Consider the following 17,407-nt stretch of genomic DNA (forward strand, 5'->3'; position numbering starts at 1 on the left):
TTTCATACCGTTGATCTTTTCACATATGTCTATTCACTTGGTCAAACTTTATTATGTTTTTTTCGCGAATACGCATAGCTTGCGTATTTTTCATTGATAAAAGAAAAGTTACAACATGGGATTGCAAGCGCTCAGGAAGCCATGTACGCAAAGAGGCATAGAAGCAAGCGTTTGAAGCATGAAGCTAGGGGTTGCTCATCTCCAAATGAAATTAAGCTAACTCTCTGGGGTGATGTTTTGGATCCCGGTGGTGCCGGCCTTGGCCCAAAGGCGCCTCGTCCTTTATGATGATGGAGAGACGAAAAATCGAAGGTCGATCGCCATCGAAGATACAGCCGTTTCGATGCTTCAAGAGCCACCAAGCGGTGAGAATGATTAGGGAAGCCAGGCCCTTGCGAGTAGGGGTGGGTGCCTAGGCGCAGGCGGTTGCCCACCACATCTGGAAGGGCGTGTCACTATGTGGTAGGTCGACTGCTGATCTAGCCCATCCGAGGATGTCATGCAGACCTGCTAGGAGAAAGACCAGCCTGCCGGAAGATGCTACATAGTTTCGTCTTCTTGGTCGCAGAAGGCACATCCGGACTGGTAGGGAAGACCTTGACGGGCAAGACAATTGGCTGTCCAATAGCGGTCCTGCATCGTAAGCCAAATGAAGAACTTGATGCGGAACGGTGTCCACGGTTTCCAAACTTTATTATGTTTGACTAAGGAAAATCCTACAACTTCAATTATTTTGGAACAAGGGGAGTACATTCGCTTCGACCGAAATCCGGTTCACTCAATGCCGTAAAACTTCTTGTGTAATTCGTACTGGACCTTCCCATCGGGAAGAATCTCGCTTACACTCTCCCTTTCCCTGCACCTCTTCTCCCATCGCTTGAGCTTTGGGCATTCCACCTCGAGGTTAATCCCTCCATGTTGCTCGTACCCGTAAAACATGCTTGAGAATGGGATGAAGACCACGTCCAAGAATCCAAAATTGTCGCCAGAAAAGAAGCACTTGTCCCCGAGCACCTCCTCTAGACGTTTAAGATGCTCGACCAACTCTTCCTTGGCCGCCTCTTTCTGCTCACCCTTGCTCGTGAAAAACCTCGTCTGGCTGCTGAACACCTAATTTCATCCAGGCCATCACAGATAAATGAACACGTCGGCAACGAAATGGAATTTACTCCAGCTGAAAATTGAAGTGACAGCAGTTTGCATATATACCTTGTGGTCAATGAAGTCAGCCCAGAACCTGGCGTCGGCCCTGTCGGCCGGGTCGCCGGGGAGCAAACGGGCTTCCTGGCCCCATACCTCGTCGATGTACTCGATGATGTTGACGGAGCCGCAGACCGGACGGCCATGGTGGATGAGGATGGGGATTGAGCGGTGCACGGGGTTCATGCGCCGCACCAGTTCGCTCCTCTCGCGGACGCGGAGGTCCTCCTCGATGTACTCGAACGGCACGCCTAGCTCGCGCAGCGCGATCCGCACACGCATGCCGAACTCGTTGCACCAGAAGTCGACGCAGGTCACCTCGCTGTCCATGGCTTTCTCCATGCCCTGTCCTGTCTTCAAGGTGGGAAGAAATGGAGCCTTGGATTGGATCGAACTCTGGTCTAGGCAGCATGCAGACAACTGGGATTTATAGGCGAACCAGCTCCACTCGATAGATGGCATCATGGCTCAGCGAAGGGTACCCAGTCTAAAGGTTAATATTCTTTGGCACGCATCGGTCAGAGCTGTGCCGTGCAACCATTCTGTGTTTGTTCACTTGGAAGTTGTTTATGCAAGAAGGCAGCACATCTGAGATTTACAGGAGATCCTGCCCCCTTCCGTTGCATGCATCATGGCTGACACCCACACTAATAAGTAAACACTTGATTAGACCGGTGTTGTTGTATATGCCCGACAGTGGAAAGTCGGTCCCTGTAAGGTGATAGATATCTGTTTTAACTTAACCTGTGAAAGAGACGAGGGAACCTTCCAAGTTCCAAGTAGCAAACGCATGCGGCTGGAAAAACCGAAAAGATAGATGTTGGGAGGTCCAACAGCCCACTCCCCGGCTTCTTTGACTGGTGCAATTCGATTGGAACGATTAGTTAATTAGCTGATTTGGACAATGACAACTTGTTTAAAGTTCTCATTTCTATCTTGTACCCCCTTCGTATAAATTTTTTGCGCGTATAATTTTATGGATTTCATTACAGCGTGACATAGTAACGCGCAACCCGACATCTTTATTTCAACCGATGTGCTGGTGATAGTCATGGATGTGTGATAGTCATGGATGTGTGGCCGCTCGGCAAATAGAAGGATACACATGGTGTCGTGCTGAAAGAATACATGGGGAAATGTTCGTGCCATACAACGTCGGTAATTTTATTATAGTCGAACTTTGCAAAGTTCAACCATGCAAGTTTGTAGCTATAACATCAAAATTAAATGTACTGAATAAATACAATATAAAATGATTCACCATGTATGTAATGATGATATTATTTGGTACTACTAATGTAGATCTTTGTCTCTACAAATTTTCTCAAATTTATGAAGCTTCATTTCTTTTATAAATAAATCTATAAGAACTATATTTTGTAATGCACAGAGTATAGGTTAGGGACCTCATGAATCTGTTTTAAAATTTCAAACAATTTCAATAAATCTGGACTTTACATTGCTTTTATAATTTTTCCTCTCTCATTTCTTATTTGTGTGTGAACATACACAGTATTGAAAATAAGTAGTTAAAATTTTGAGTTTCATATTCAAACGCATTAACATATGGATAAGGCAGAATTTAAAGGAAAATTGTCGATATGCAACATTTAGACAGTTAAACTAATAGACATATACATGGCATTTAGATAGTAAAACTAAACTACACACAAAACGTCTCCGGCTTTGACAGAGGCGACATAGCGTATCCTGTGATGCTGCTTTTGCTTCTACGTGAGCACCAGCCTTGATGCGAGCAACGTACCGGTGGGTCATGGTGACGTGGGCCAACCCCATGGCAATATATGCTTTGTGTCTGTTGGCGTACGAGCGGGCACCATTGGTGTGGCATATGCCATGGTGCAAGCCTCCTCCTTGTCGGGCAGCTTAGCTCCTCATCATGGTGTAACATGGAGCTTGGCCTCTAGGGTCTTGAGCACCCCCATCAAGTCTTTCTTGGCCTGGATTGATTTAGTTTACTCCTAATTAACAGCGGTCAGCAATGACAAGCGATGGGTTGAGTTGACTTGATGGGGTTTTGATACCCTTTTTTGCAAGAGGGTTTTAGTATTACAATATATGAACTTGGAAGTCAATAACACTTCATCGAGATGTGTATTTTTTTTGTTCAACTACACTAACTCTACTAGCAAAAGAAATTAAACCTTGCAAGTATAATTTACAGTATTCTTGTACGTAAATAACTCAGCCATGGCAGTACCCTTCTGTGCTTGTTCCCTAGCTTTGGGAGTTGCTCATGCAAGAAGGCAACATATATGAGATTTACAGGAGATCCAGTGCCTATCCATTGCATCATCGCTGACACTAATTAGACCGGCATTGTTGTGTATGTATGTGTATGCTCAACAGGTGGAATGTTGGCCTTTCCTAAAAGATATACATTTAGTTAGTCTAAACAAAGCAAAAGGTTACCTAGTCAGAGAGATGAGGGGAACCATCCAAGTAGCAAAGGCATGTGACGTTAAATAAACTAGATGATGATCCGCAAGTTGTTGCGGAATGTTTTACAATATTTCAGTGATGTTTTGGTTATATGGAACATTAATATATTTGAAATAATAGGTTTTGAACAAGTATAATAATTAAATGTAAGTAGCATGATATAATGGAATTTCGATGCATGCATGCTTGCATGTGGAGGTGGCTTTTTATTATACAGCTTTGCGTGTTGAGGTTGGCCTTTTCCCATGCATGCTGGTGAGATGACATGCTTGCATGTTAGGAGACATGTTAGTGGGGGCTAGCTATTTAGATATAGAAGATACATCCAATATGTTGGGGTCGAAGAACCGTAAAGGTATGGGAGGTCCCAACAGCCCACCCCCTGGCTTTTTTAGTGTTGTAATCCAATTGGACTGATTAATTAATAATTTATTAGTTGATTTTGACAATGACAACTTGCTTAAATATAGCACATTTGTTTTTTCAAAAGTCATGTTTCATAAAGTTTGACACGGTTTATACAGAAAATATCAATAATAATAATGTAAAAAATATAATTTAAATTAAGATATGTTTCACAATGTATCTAATGGTTATGTTTATTTGGTATTGTAGATGTAATTTTTTTTCTCTATAAACTTGTCAAACTTCACAAAGCTTGAATTTTGATGAAAAATCTATATAGCTTGAGAACTTCTGGACTGCCCGGTATATGAATCTCACTTTTGTTATTTGTCAGGCACTCATTCTCTGATTTAATTTTCTTTTGTCATGTCTTTGTTTCACTTAGAAGTTTAATTGTTTATATGAGAGATATCAATTTATTTGTCTAAATGAACAAAAAGTTAACTTAACATATAAGAGAGACGATGGGAACCTTCCAAATGGATATCACATGTGTCGTTAAATATGTCCAATATATCGGGGTCGAAGAACCGTAAAGATATGGGAAGTCCCAACTTACGGGTTGTCCACTCATTGGCATGTCTGAGTGTTGTAATCCAAAGGGATTGACTAATTAAAAATTAATAAGCTGATCTTGACAATGACAATTTGCTTATAATTTTAATTTCTACCTCATACCCCTTTCGTTCAATATAGTGTGTATATTTTCATAAAGTTTGGTCAAGTTGAGTGACAAATGGAACATACACGTGAGAGATAAATGCCACAGCCGGCATATAACCAGATTACATGCATGCCTACATAGATAACCTATTATTTTGTTCAGTTGGTACCATACTCCTCCTGGACGATCTCATACACCTTCTCAGGATAAGTAAGTGCCTTGGCCACGCTCTCGCGCCCCCTGCAGCGTGCGGCCCAGGCCACAATCTTAGGGCAGTGTTCCTCGATGCTGAAGTCACCGTACTTCTCGTAGGTGTAAAACCAGGGGGTCAAAGTCACGAACGCGATGTCCACAAAACCAAACGTCTCGTCGCCGAAGTAGTCCTTATCACCGAGCTCGGACTCCAGGGTCTTGAGCGCCCCAATCATGTCTTTCTTGGCCTGCTCCTGGGCCTCCCCCTTCATCGTCAACAGGCGCGTCTGAAAGTCAACGATCTACAATTTCACATTTGGAATGTTAGTCTTGCATCCTTTCAACGGGAAAATAGGTCATGCACCCTTGTGTTAAGCTAAGTTATGTGCTGGATTCATGGCAAGCTACATATGGTTTAGAAACCAACTGAACTAGTACTAGAATGATTGTTACTAGGTGTATAGAGAAATTTAACCTAACTTTGAGGTAGATAAATGAAGCGGCATGGCTTTGTTCCATTCTCTGCTGTCTTAATAAAGCGAGGTTCCATTGTCTATACCTTGTTGTCGATGTAGTCAGCCCAGAACCGCGCCTGTGCGTGGGCGTAGGGGTCCCGGGGGAGGAGCGGCGCCACCTCTGGCCACGCCTCGTCGACGTAGGTGAGGATGATGAGAGATTCGCAGACAGGCCTGCCGCCATGGAGCAGGACGGGGATCTTCTTGTGGACGGTGTTGGATCTCAGCAGCAGCTCACTCTTCTGTTCAAGGTTCTGCTCACTGTACTCGTAGGCGACGCCCTTCTCTGTTAGCGTGATCCGGCACCGCTGCCCGAATGGGCTCGCCCAGAAGTCCAGCAGCACCACATCGGCCATTGTTGGTAGGAGGAAAGTGTGTGGGTGGCAGCTCGGTTGGTTGGTGATGCTGATTTTGATGTGTTGGGTTTGAGGTTTCAGAGGGTTTTTATAGACATTGATGGCAAAGAGGGTTTTAGTTTACTCCTAATAATAGACTATGGTCAGCAGTGACGAACGATGGGTTAGGCTGAATCGAAGGGGTTTTAGTACTACATACAGAGTATGAACTTGGAAGCACATGGTACTTCATCGAGCTGTGTATTTTCTTGGTACAAGTACACTTCATGTAGCTGTGTATTTTCTTGGTTCAAGTACACTATCTCTACTCGTAGAAGAAAGTATTTTAATAGTGAATATCTCAGCCATGGCTGGACCGTTGTGTGCTTGTTCCCTAGCTTGCGAGTTGTTCATGCAAGAAAGCAGCACATATTAGATTTACAGGAGATCCAGCTCCTTTCCATTGCATCATGGCTGACACTAATTAGACACTTAATTAGACCGGCAGTGTTGTGTCTGTATGTGTATGCCCGACAGGTGGAAGGTTCGCCTCTATAACGTGACCATTTAGTTAGTCTAAACGAACAAAAAGTTAACATATGCGAGAGATGAGGGGAACCTTCGAAGTAGCAAACGCAGAAATACGTCCAATATGTCCGGGTCGAAGAACCATAAAGGTACAGGAGGTCCCAACAGCCCACTCCCTGGCTACTTTGAGTGTTGCAATCCAACTAGATTTCTTAATTAAGAACTAATTAGCTGATTTCCACAATGACAAATTGCTTAAAATTCTCATTCCTATCTGGTACTCCCTTCGAAGCAAATATTGCGTGTATATTTCTATTCGATAGTCACATTTCATAAAGTTTAACCACGTTTTGATACTTCTCTGTTAACTTGGCTAAACTTTAAAAATTCTTTAAACATTATAATTTAAAAAAAAGAGAGTATAGCCCAAGAACTTCAGGACTACCTATGTATGGATGTGTATGAACTTACAAGTACATGACACCTCACCGAGGTGTGTATTTTATTGGTTCAAGTATGCTAATGAAATATAACATCTTGCCAACTATTACATGTTTGCACCTACAATAGTAATTTCTTGGCTGGGATGGCCTGACTTAACATCAGGTGACGTGGGGCCAGTAGCATGTCAGGCCGAAAGTCAGGTGACTTAGGGCCACTGATATGCCGGGCCAAAAGCTCGCCTGACATATCAGTGGCCCTAAGTCACCTTACATGAAGTCAGCGAATATGTGCCGGTAATTTTTGTGTTTATTATTTCTGGCAGAGTAGTAGTTGGTTAGTTGCTATAGCTGCCAAAGGTATGTGTTATCGGACATGGAAATAACACATAGTGTGCCCTCGGAAGTTGTTCAAGAAGACAATAAATATGAGATTAACAATAGATCCAGCTCCCTTTCAATTGCATCATAGCTGATGGCCACACGAGTGAGACACATAGATCGACACTAATTATTTGGTATATATGTATGTGTATGCGCAACACATGGAAAGTTTTTTCTTTGAAATAAAAGGTTAACTTCATGCTTGAGAGAGATCAGGGAGCCTTCCAAGTACCAAACGCATGTGACGAACCGTAAATATGCAGAAGGTCCCAACTACCCAGTCCCTGGCTTGTTTGAGTATTTCAAGTGGGCTGAGATTAGTTAATTACTCACTCCAATTCAAATTAATGATGCAACTTTAGTACATAGTTAAAAGTTGAACATGACTACCACTGAAGCAACTTATTCAGAAATGGTCCGACTTCGACTCACAGATGTAATTAATCGGGAGCTTTCCAATGCCCCGTGAACAAGAACACACATTCACCCAAGTCATATCGGTCGCCCCAGCAGAGCACATAGCACATATGTAAAAGGATCATCTAATTTTGTTGTTCGATGAGAGATTAATAAAAAATAGTACAAGTTTCCCTATATTTTGTTGGTTTACCTGTACTTAGGCACACTGACACGTCATGTAGTGTATTAGTTTTTTTTGTGCCAAACAATAATAGATGGAGTATTATGCAAGTTTACAAGCATGATAAGTTTTGAGCACAATCTATCGCTCACTTCACTCTATGCCGTACCACTTCTTGTGCATCCTGTACACCTCCTCCTCATCAGGAAGAGTACTCTTGACGCTCTCCCTCTCCTTGCACCGCTTCTCCCACCTCATCAGCTTGGGACACTCCACCTCAAGATCAAACTTTCCCAGTTGCTCGTACGCTCGAAACATGCTCGATAACGGGATGGCGACGATGTCCAGAAATCCAAACTCATCGGCAGAGAAGAAGTTCTTGTCTCCGAGCGCCCCCTCGAGTTGCCTGAGTTGGCGAATTATCTCCCCCTTTGCGGCTTCTTTCTCATCGTCACCTTTGCTCTTGAACAGCCTCATCTCCGTGTTGAACACCTAGGTAAAATAATTCATCGGGGAAAAGGATGAGTAAACTGAACAAGCTTGTTCATTTCAGCATAGATATTTTGTGTGTGTGTGTGTGTAAAAGTTCAAGAAATTGCATTAATAAATCGAATTTGGCTGGAAAAAAGAAGTGGTGTATATGATCAAGTAAATATTTGTAGCCAATGCAGCGAGCATTAAAGAAACAAGATAAAATTGTTGTTAGGCAGGACGTGCGTTTAGTCGCAGACCTTGTGGTCAACGAAATCGGCCCAGAACCGGGCGGAAGCCCTCTGCAGCGGGTCGGCAGGGAGCAACGGTGTTCCACCCGCTTCGGCATGACGGTGACCCCAGACCTCGTCGATGTACTGGAGGATGTTGATGGAGTTGCAGATGGGACGGCCACGGTGGATGAGGATGGGCACCATCCGGTGCACCGGGTTCATGCGCAGCACCAGGTCGCTCCTCTCGTGGACGCGGAGGTCCTCCTCGATGTACTCGAACGACACGCCTAGCTCACGAAGCGCGATCAGAACCCGCATGCCGAACAGGTTCGCCCAGAAGTCGACGCACACCACCTCGCTCTCTCCGGGGACCATGTTGTCGGCCATGGAGGTACGTGTTCTACCTGCAAGACAAGGCAGCACATATGAGATTTATAGAAGACCCTGCCTGCTATCTCCCTTCCACGGATGTCATCATGGCTGACGGCGACACTAGTTAGACTCTTAGACCGGCGTTGTCGTGAATGTGTATGCCAGCCCGACAGATGGAAAGTTGGTGATGTTGACAATGACAGCTTGCTTATCTTTCTCATTTGAAATCATTTGCATTTTCTTTTGTCATATTTTTTCTGTTAGAAGTAATGACTTCTTTCCCCTCAAAAAACAAAGTCGTGGCTTCTTCAGAGTTACTTTCCTTGCTCAACTAGTATGTTCATTTGAACTTTTAAAATTTTATTTTATTCCTCTAAGAGTCTTTAATTCCAACATAATGTAGCAATATTGTTGTTCTGCTAGAATTTACAAAAGGCTAGATATTACGTGCATAGAGATGAAATATTTGGTGAAAGTGGAAATTAGGGTCAAGCTTCTGGATGCCTTCTCAGCTAAGCATACAGAAAATAGCTATCAACAAACTATAAAATAAAAGTGTGAGAAAAGCAAAGCGATAATATTAGCGATCAACAAACTACACAATGGCAACCCCTTCAGAACGACGCTCAAGCGTCGCCGTCACCGGATCCAACCACCAAAGGCTAGATTCTATGTTTTCCTGAAAACAAGTCCAAGCATATCCGAGCAATGCCTTCAACGAGATCACGATGCAAAAATATTGCCACTGGCATGTATAAGCAAGTCGTGTCAGAACTAGGATTTTCACCCCCGGAGCTCGAGACCAGGAACTCGGGAAGAACCACCAAATTGAAGTTAATCATGTGTTGTCGCCATTACTTTTCTGTGATCCCAACAACTACATGTGCTGGGCTAGAAATCACACCATCGCCACTACACAACCATACCCTCCGCAGCAAGTCACGTTTCATAGATTGCATCTCACTGTCGAAGGCAAACTAGCAGGAGTGAGAGCTGCCAAAACCCACAGTGAAGCCTTCGGGCTGCATCCCGCAACCTCACCGGTATGAGCTGTCGGCGTGGGTCACCACAGTCATATCTGAAGAAGAAATCATCTGAAATCAATCACCTAACTGAGACATTCGCTGATCTGATGTAACCACTATCGGGAAATGGAGCGACCAGCCCCAACCCTTATTAGCAGCAGCCATTAGGAGTGCCGCTTGTGGCCCATCAAGCACGCCTCGGGCCCACGGCTAGGCCAGACATGGGGCATGCGCCACCGGATATTAGCACGAGATCCCCGGCCAGCACGACGAGCAATGGAGGTGGTTCACGCCGCATCGGGAGGAAGCATCTCAGGATCGGTGGGGCAGCAGCATCGGCAGCCCTCAACTGGGGTGGGAGGGAGGAAGGTACACGCTTCGCCGGCAAGGAACAAGTGCCCCGCTGCCGTGTTCCTTAGGACTGACCAAAGCTTCACCAGTCGGCACCAGTGGCGGCGAGACGAGGAAGGTCCATAGGGGAGGCGAAGGAGGGGCAGGAGCAAACAATATGTAGCGGGCAATAGTGGCCGCTAAGCCATTTAGCGGGAATTAGAACATGGGCATATATGTCAAGGAAATAGGAGTTTTTCAGCAAAAATTAAAAGAATTTTCAGTATAAATTCAGATATAAATAAGTCAACATACAAACCGTAACATAACCATCATAAATTCTAGGTATCAAGGACTATTATAAACAGCAGCACCGCTTAAGTTGATAACTAACCGCACAGAATGCTCCAGTGCGTCAACAAGCATGGTGGTGGCATGGTTAAGATTGCCATGGCTTGTTCTCTGGTACTGGTTTAGTAATAGTGCTACTGAATCAACAATCGACAAAGAGGAACTTGCCTTTACCTGCTGGTGATGGACTGTGGGTTGGAACTGGCTGAGACGACATCGTGGTGCAGAGTCCCCTCGTTGTCGGTCGCAGCCTACTACCTGGAAACCTGGTCACCACCTTGCTGCTTCGCCGGTCGCTTCCTCTGGCATGCAGCAAAGCAGCCGCCGGCCCGCCGAGCACAACTGTGAAGAGCAGCCTAGCCGCCGCAAGCTTTTTGGATGGGAGGGAGATATGGGAATGGGGATAGAACGAAGCAAGGTTTTCTTCACGAGTTGGTCTATATGAGCAAATTTGGGTTGACATTTTCCTCGGCCCCTGTTTCGGCCTGCTGAAATGAGCCCTTGCCATGAAGTTGCAGCGACCCCGACCGCTAAGCCATTTAACGCCATTTCGCGCCCCCATCATGGCCATAGGGGCAGGTCGTGGAAAAATGGACATGGCGTCTGGGGAGGCTCTCCAGCCGCAATAGCGCCTGTTTCGCCCGTGATTTTAATTTTTGTGCGGATGAGAGGCAGCTGACACTAAAGGATTTATAGGTGATCCAGCTCCGCTCGATCGATTGCATCATGGCTGACACCTACATCAAGGACCCAGTATAGTTTCAACAAGCAGAGAAAAGTTAACATCAAGGGTGGCCAGTCTAACGCTTAATATTCTTTGACATGCACCGGTCAGAGCTGCGCGGGCAGTCATGGAAATACTTGTGCCATGCAGCACCGTTCTGTTTTTGTTCCCTTTGAAGCTATTCATGCAAGAAGGCAGCAAATGTTAAATTATTTACAGGAGATTCAGCTCCTTGCCGTAGCAACATGGCTGACAGCCATACTAATTGCACACTTAATTAGACAGGTGGAATTAAAGTAGGTCCCTATCAGGTAACTTACTTAAAGATATCCATTGTATAACTTGGCCTATGAAAGAGATGAGGGAACCTTCCAAGTAGCAACTAGCAAACGCATGCATCGTTGAATATGTCCAATATGCGGGTGGAAGAACCATAAAGATGTCGGGAGGTCCCAACAGCCCACTCAGTGATACGTTGGGGGTGTTGCAATTCGATTTGATCGATTACGCATTTCGACAATGACAACTTGTTTAAAGTTGTGACCACTGCCGAATCAAATTAGAGCACAATGCCTACGAGCTACTCATTCCGTTCCTAAATACAGAGTAAAATGAGTGAATCTACACTCTAAAATCCCTAAAAGACTTATACTCCCTCCGTCCGAAAATACTTGTCGGAGGAATGGATGTATCTAGACGTAATTTAGTTTTAGATACACCCATTTTCATCCATTTCTCCGACAAGTATTTCCGGACGAAGGGAGTATTTAGGAATGGAGGGAGTATTAAGCAACTAGACTGTGCTATCAAGTTAGTGGGAGAGAAGAGGTTGCTTGAAATTTGTGCTTTAGCTTGATGGAGAAATGAATCTGATGAAAATGCTAAACTGTCTATCTTTTATCTATCTACTTTTCTTACTAAAGCCAAAATATAGGTTTTTTTAAGCCATTAGGTTGGGCCAGATAGGCTAAAATACGCCATTAATCTTTGATTTTAGTTGTAAGATTAGAAACAGAAATTATTATATACTACTTGGTCGGACACTTACAAACATCAACCATCCGACATTTGATGAAGTTTTAAAAAAATATCACCAGGTACATACATGTACACATCCATGAGTCCAATACTAGAGCGTTGCATGTTCCAGACAAAAAGATAACAGAAGGAAATACCATGTACATGGTTGTAACGCCCAGACACACCCGCCGGTTACTGCCGTTACTCATGGCTGGATCTAGACTGACCCCACAGATCAACACTAGTCTTTTCTTCGCACTTTGTCCCCACTCATGCGCACTTGAGACCAATTTCTCATTCGGTCGTCCATCCTGAAGTTACTCCAAGCTGAGCACACACTTTAATTTGGAGTTTTTTCCGAATGGGCTTCCAAAAAAGAAGGAATACCTTCCCTTACTGATAGTCTATCATCCCTACTAAGTCAGGCTCTCACAATCATACGAAAAATTATCTACATCCAAGGTAAAGAACCCCAATATACATCAGACGTCAGCTCAAGGGTGTAACTCGAGAGAACGATCATTCCCTAGGGCAGGTAAGCACAAACGAATGTTTTCGTTCGCTCAAAATATCCACTCCCAGCGAACGTTTTAGAATTGCCATGTCAAAATAGGAAAAAACATTGTGCTGTTGTAAAGGATTTGCCATGTTATAAAGTAAAAATTGTCATGTTGTATAAAAATGACAAAAAAATGTCATGTTCTAGCAGTGTACTTGCCATTTTGTTTTCGGTGATTTTTATGATTGTAGCATGGAAAATTGGCGGTCTAAAATAGGAAAATGGCAAGAATTGCCATGCTCGGGATTTGACATGTTGTCTGAATGGAACTGAAATGCTACATCAACGTAAAAATTGTGAGAATTGCCATGCTCTACAAACATAAATTGTCGTCCTGCATGTGTACGCTCAGATTGTCATCCTCAAACCATTTAATGTTGTTATCTCCTACATTGTTATAGAGGGGTGCGTGGGTGCAAAAGGTCTAAATTTTGTACATGGGATCCGACGTATGAAAGGGAACTTAGGTGGAAAACGTAAAAAGATTATGACAGTTCTTCACCATTCCCGAAGATAAATTTTATTTGAAAAGGGTCCGGTCTTCACAGAAATCCGTTGGTGGGTCTTCAACACAACATACACCAAGCCCCAAAATATTAACTACTATCCGAAAGTTACTAGAGAACACCTAGACATATCAAAATTTAATTGGAATACTAAATAATATTAATACTTTAGATATGCTCTAGAAAAAATAAACAAAATTAAGCCAGCAACTACTTCCGTGTGGTCTTTATTATTGCTATTCTTATATATACATCAAACCTTTATCTATCAAAGCCAGAATCAATCTATTTACTCATGTGAGCTTGGATGTATTGTTACTATTAGCGCCGCATGTCAGAACCAAATTCTCTTTAAAATATATAAATTTGTGGATTGTTGTTTCTTTTTTTTGAAAACCCCACCAATATATTAATTAAATTAGTATAGCAGGCCCAAGCCCAATTAAATAGAGTTTTGTTAATTGCGCTCCAGAAGGGGCGCCCTCTATATCGCTGAAGGGGCGAGCGTGATGGGCTGGCCCACGCGCGCTGCAGGCCACAACAATATTCTAAAGATATATATTATAAAACACCCTTAATAAAAACAATCATTTTTTTGAAAAGTATTTGAAAAATGTTGAACAATTATTTGAAAATTGTTAATCAAGCATATGGAAAGATGTTGAATGTGTATAGAAAAACAGTTGACCGTGTATATAAAAAGGTAATCAATCATTTTGAAAAAAAACATGTTGAACAAGTATTCGAAAAATTTTAATCAAAATTTTGGGAAATGTTAAATGTATACAAAAATGTTGACCATGTATTAAAAATGATGGAAAAACTGGTCATCTATATAAAATGTTAATCAAGCATTTGAATTTTTTTGAACAAGTATTTGAAAAATGTTAATCAAGGATTTGTAAAATGCTAAATGCGCTTATAAAAATGTTGAAAATGTATTAACAATATGACGAATAAATTTGATGATGTATATGCAAATGTTAATCAAGTATTTAAAAAATGTTGAACAAGTGTTTAAAAAAATGTTAACAAGCATTTGGAAAATGTTAAAAGTGTATAGAAAAAATGTTGACTATGTATTAAAAGATGTTAATGCTATATTTAAAAAATTTAATCAAGCATTTAAAAAATGTGTATAGAAAAATATTGTCCTTGTATTATAAAAATGTTTAGTTTGTATTGGAAAGAAAGTTAGACGTGTATTAGAAAAATGATGATGACATATGCAAAAATATAGAATAATAACCAAAAGAAGAAAGAAAATGAAAAAATTGAATAATTAAAATGCAAATAAAGAATGAAGAGAACAGAAAAGAAAAATAAAAGAAACAAAGAAACCAAATAAAAACAATAAAAATGAAGTAAAATGAAAAAAAAGTAAAACAGATAACCCGCTGAAAAAACAAAAACAAAAATCCCGGAAAAACCTGTGGTAAATCAGCTTACTACGCTCAAGTAGACCGCTCCTTTCTACGACATCATGAACTTGACCCTTGCCTTGTGGCTCATATGCCTCCTATTAACCAGCAGACCTGGGATTTTATTTTTCTATTTATTTTAAGCGAGAGCTAATGAGCTGGCCTGTTACTGTATACACTTCCGCGCGAGAGATCCTTCCATCTCGTTTAATGCGAGATTTAGTTACTGCGCTCCAGAAGTCCTGGATGAGCAAAATATCGGCTCTCACGTGGAAGAAATTGACGCTGCCAGCTTTTGGGCTTGGCCCATTAAATTTTTTTTCTACTTTTTTGAAAGGTAAAAGAAAGGTTTGTATTCCATTTTTTCTTGCATGATGATCAATTGTACATTGCTGACTAAAAATAAAATCACCATGTATTTAACTAACTAATTTAATTTAATGTAGATTTTTTTGTAAAGAAATAACATATTCATATGTTATAATGAATATTTGCACATACACATTACTTAAAAAAATTATTCTAAAATGTCAAGTGTTTTAGAAAATATTTATGTATCCTTTAAAAATATATTTATGTAATCTCAGAAATATATGGGCATTTAAATAAAATTAAGGTGTTCATGCTGTTTCAAACAAATATTCACGTTTTTGTAGAAAATGTTTATATATATTTATGAAAATGTTCATGTACTTTTAAAACATTGTTCTTTAGACAAAAAATTAACAAAAACAGAATAGAAATTGGGAGAACATTAATAATAACAGCAAAATTGGACCCTAGAAAACTGTGAAGAAAACAAAGATAAGAAGAACAAATGCAAAAAATCATTTGGTGCCCCGCGTTAGTAAGACAGCCCAATTCGGACCACATTTGAGCGAGTGCGCACTATTGCTCACAATAAACAAGGTATAATGTTTGCGACATAGAATGGGCCAACATCAAATGTCATAGTTTGAACATGCCATGCTAAACAAATCACACAATGTTGTTCCACTCACTGCAATCGCTAAGATTGATCGGCCCCACACACTGGTGGTCACTCCACCACCAACAGCTCACCAAGGCGTGACGTGAGGATCACCCATTAATCGATCTGTCCAAACCAGAATTGCAGTGGCGATGGAGGTCAGCAGGTACATCAAATCTCAACCTTAGGGTTGTCGGCGAGAGGACTAAAACACTAACAAGAGCGAAACTAATAGGTTTTTCTAAGGACATCGTGTAAATACACTTTTACGGGAAGTTTTTTTGGGGAACATTTGGAGTTGCTCTTCGGGAGGAATGTTACCACCACCAACTGTTGAGAGATGATGCTGGCGATTTTATTGCAGCTGAGGTCTCCTATATGGGTAAAACAATTGATGCATATACAACCGAAGCTATGGCTATGAAGAAGGATCTGCAACTTGCAGATTCTCTGGGTATTCATAAACTGCTAGTTCACACAGATTGTGTAGAATTGGTCAAGGAGATTAATCAAGGAGCAGTTAATTCAGTAGCGGCTCCTATTCTTAATGATTGCTTTGAGATTTGTAATAATTTTGGCCATGTTAGTTTTGAGCATTGTGCGCGTGATTCGAATCGTGTGGCTCATGAGCTGGCTAGAAGGGCTAGGGTTGATCCTCCGGGTGTGTGGACGGACAATCCTCCCTCTTTTATCCGTAGCCTTATTTTGGATGATTTGTCGTTATTTGAGATGAAATAAAACTAGCCATGATGGCATTTCCTCAAAAAAAAAGCTGTTGGCGCCTTTTTTTTCAGATGAAGGACATGACTTTATTTCATTGTTCAACAAAAAATGGAATATAAAGATGTCCAGTGGGTTTGAGAAACCAAACATGACGCCCCATAGATGAACGACATGACTTTATTTCATTGTTCAACAAAAAATGGAATACAAAGATGTCCAGTGGGTTTGAGAAACCAAACATGACGCCCCACCACATGCATGGTCGCCATTCTAGCTAGTCTGTGAGCTTTCACATTGCTATCACGCTGCTGATGGCAAAATTCGACATGCCATAAATGAAACTTTGCAAGTTTTGATGTCTCGCAAAATCATCGAAATCACTAATTAAGGAGTACTCAGTGGCGTGCCACATGTGCGCCACTTGGTCGCAACCTGGGAGTTTTCCATTTTTTCGTAGATTTGTTTATTCAAAATATTTTATCTCTTAAACCGTGCGTCCAAATCTCGAACTGCTTTCGCCGTTGGATTCCTCGCGTCGAGATCTTCAAAACTAGATCCCATGTTGATAGGTTTTGACAAACTTTTTTTCACGAAAAAAAACGGACAAAAAAACCAAACCGGAAGCATGGGTTTTTCCCTTTCCGAAAGAGGCACACCCGTGCCTCTGACGAAATAACAACCGTGCCTCTCGCCAAAGCAAAACTGTGACTCTCGCAAAAAAAAAACAGAAAACACATTTTTTTTCGTTTCCGAGGAGGCACGGCCGTGACTCTTGCGAAAGCACAACCGTGCCCCTCGCGGAAGCAAAACCGTGCCTCTCGAGAAAGAAAGAAAAAACAAAAAACGCATTTTTTTCGTTTCCAAGAGGCACGGCCGTGACTCTCGCGAAAGAAAGAAAAAACAGACAACGCGTTTTTTTTGTTTCCAAAAGGCACGGTAGTAACTCGCGAAAGCACAACCGTGCCTCTTGCGGAAGCAAAACCGTGCCTGTCGTGA

The 17,407-nt window shown here is 42.0% G+C and overlaps 3 protein-coding genes across 3 annotated transcripts; all 3 read right to left on the reverse strand.

Annotated features, from left to right (window-relative positions):
- Nucleotides 1-652: 652 nt before the first annotated feature.
- On the reverse strand, nt 653-1,680 carry LOC119366512 (glutathione S-transferase 3-like). The gene is made up of 2 exons (XM_037632258.1): nt 1,210-1,680; nt 653-1,110 (listed from the first exon to the last, which is right to left on the reverse strand). Exons 1-2 carry the CDS (start codon nt 1,663-1,665, stop codon nt 775-777), a joined length of 792 nt encoding a protein of 263 aa, XP_037488155.1. The 5' UTR covers nt 1,666-1,680; the 3' UTR covers nt 653-774.
- A 3,043-nt stretch (nt 1,681-4,723) lies between these two features.
- On the reverse strand, nt 4,724-5,838 carry LOC119366513 (probable glutathione S-transferase). Its single transcript, XM_037632259.1, has 2 exons — nt 5,484-5,838; nt 4,724-5,226 (listed from the first exon to the last, which is right to left on the reverse strand). Exons 1-2 carry the CDS (start codon nt 5,793-5,795, stop codon nt 4,891-4,893), a joined length of 648 nt encoding a protein of 215 aa, XP_037488156.1. The 5' UTR covers nt 5,796-5,838; the 3' UTR covers nt 4,724-4,890.
- A 1,843-nt stretch (nt 5,839-7,681) lies between these two features.
- Nucleotides 7,682-11,059, reverse strand: LOC119361527 (glutathione S-transferase U19-like). Its single transcript, XM_037626692.1, has 3 exons — nt 10,663-11,059; nt 8,438-8,814; nt 7,682-8,198 (listed from the first exon to the last, which is right to left on the reverse strand). Exons 1-3 carry the CDS (start codon nt 11,057-11,059, stop codon nt 7,860-7,862), a joined length of 1,113 nt encoding a protein of 370 aa, XP_037482589.1. The 3' UTR covers nt 7,682-7,859.
- Nucleotides 11,060-17,407: the final 6,348 nt, after the last annotated feature.

Source organism: Triticum dicoccoides, chromosome 2B (genome assembly GCF_002162155.2).
Source record: "Triticum dicoccoides isolate Atlit2015 ecotype Zavitan chromosome 2B, WEW_v2.0, whole genome shotgun sequence".
Lineage (NCBI taxonomy): Eukaryota > Viridiplantae > Streptophyta > Magnoliopsida > Poales > Poaceae > Triticum > Triticum dicoccoides.

Bases quoted from the DNA above. Each gene is read 5' to 3' on its own strand.
- LOC119366512 (XM_037632258.1), bottom strand. From the start codon at position 1,665: ATGATGCCATCTATCGAGTGGAGCTGGTTCGCCTATAAATCCCAGTTG. The intron at 1,111-1,209 runs GTATATATGCAA...GGATGAAATTAG, and splicing joins CTGACTTCATTGACCACAAG to GTGTTCAGCAGCCAGACGAG.
- LOC119366513 (XM_037632259.1), bottom strand. From the start codon at position 5,795: ATGGCCGATGTGGTGCTGCTGGACTTCTGGGCGAGCCCATTCGGGCAG. The intron at 5,227-5,483 runs GTATAGACAATG...GTGAAATTGTAG, and splicing joins CTGACTACATCGACAACAAG to ATCGTTGACTTTCAGACGCG.
- LOC119361527 (XM_037626692.1), bottom strand. From the start codon at position 11,059: ATGGCCATGATGGGGGCGCGAAATGGCGTTAAATGGCTTAGCGGTCGG. The intron at 8,815-10,662 runs GTAAAGGCAAGT...CTTGTCTTGCAG, and splicing joins CCACAGTCCATCACCAGCAG to GTAGAACACGTACCTCCATG. The intron at 8,199-8,437 runs GTCTGCGACTAA...TATTTTACCTAG, and splicing joins CCGATTTCGTTGACCACAAG to GTGTTCAACACGGAGATGAG.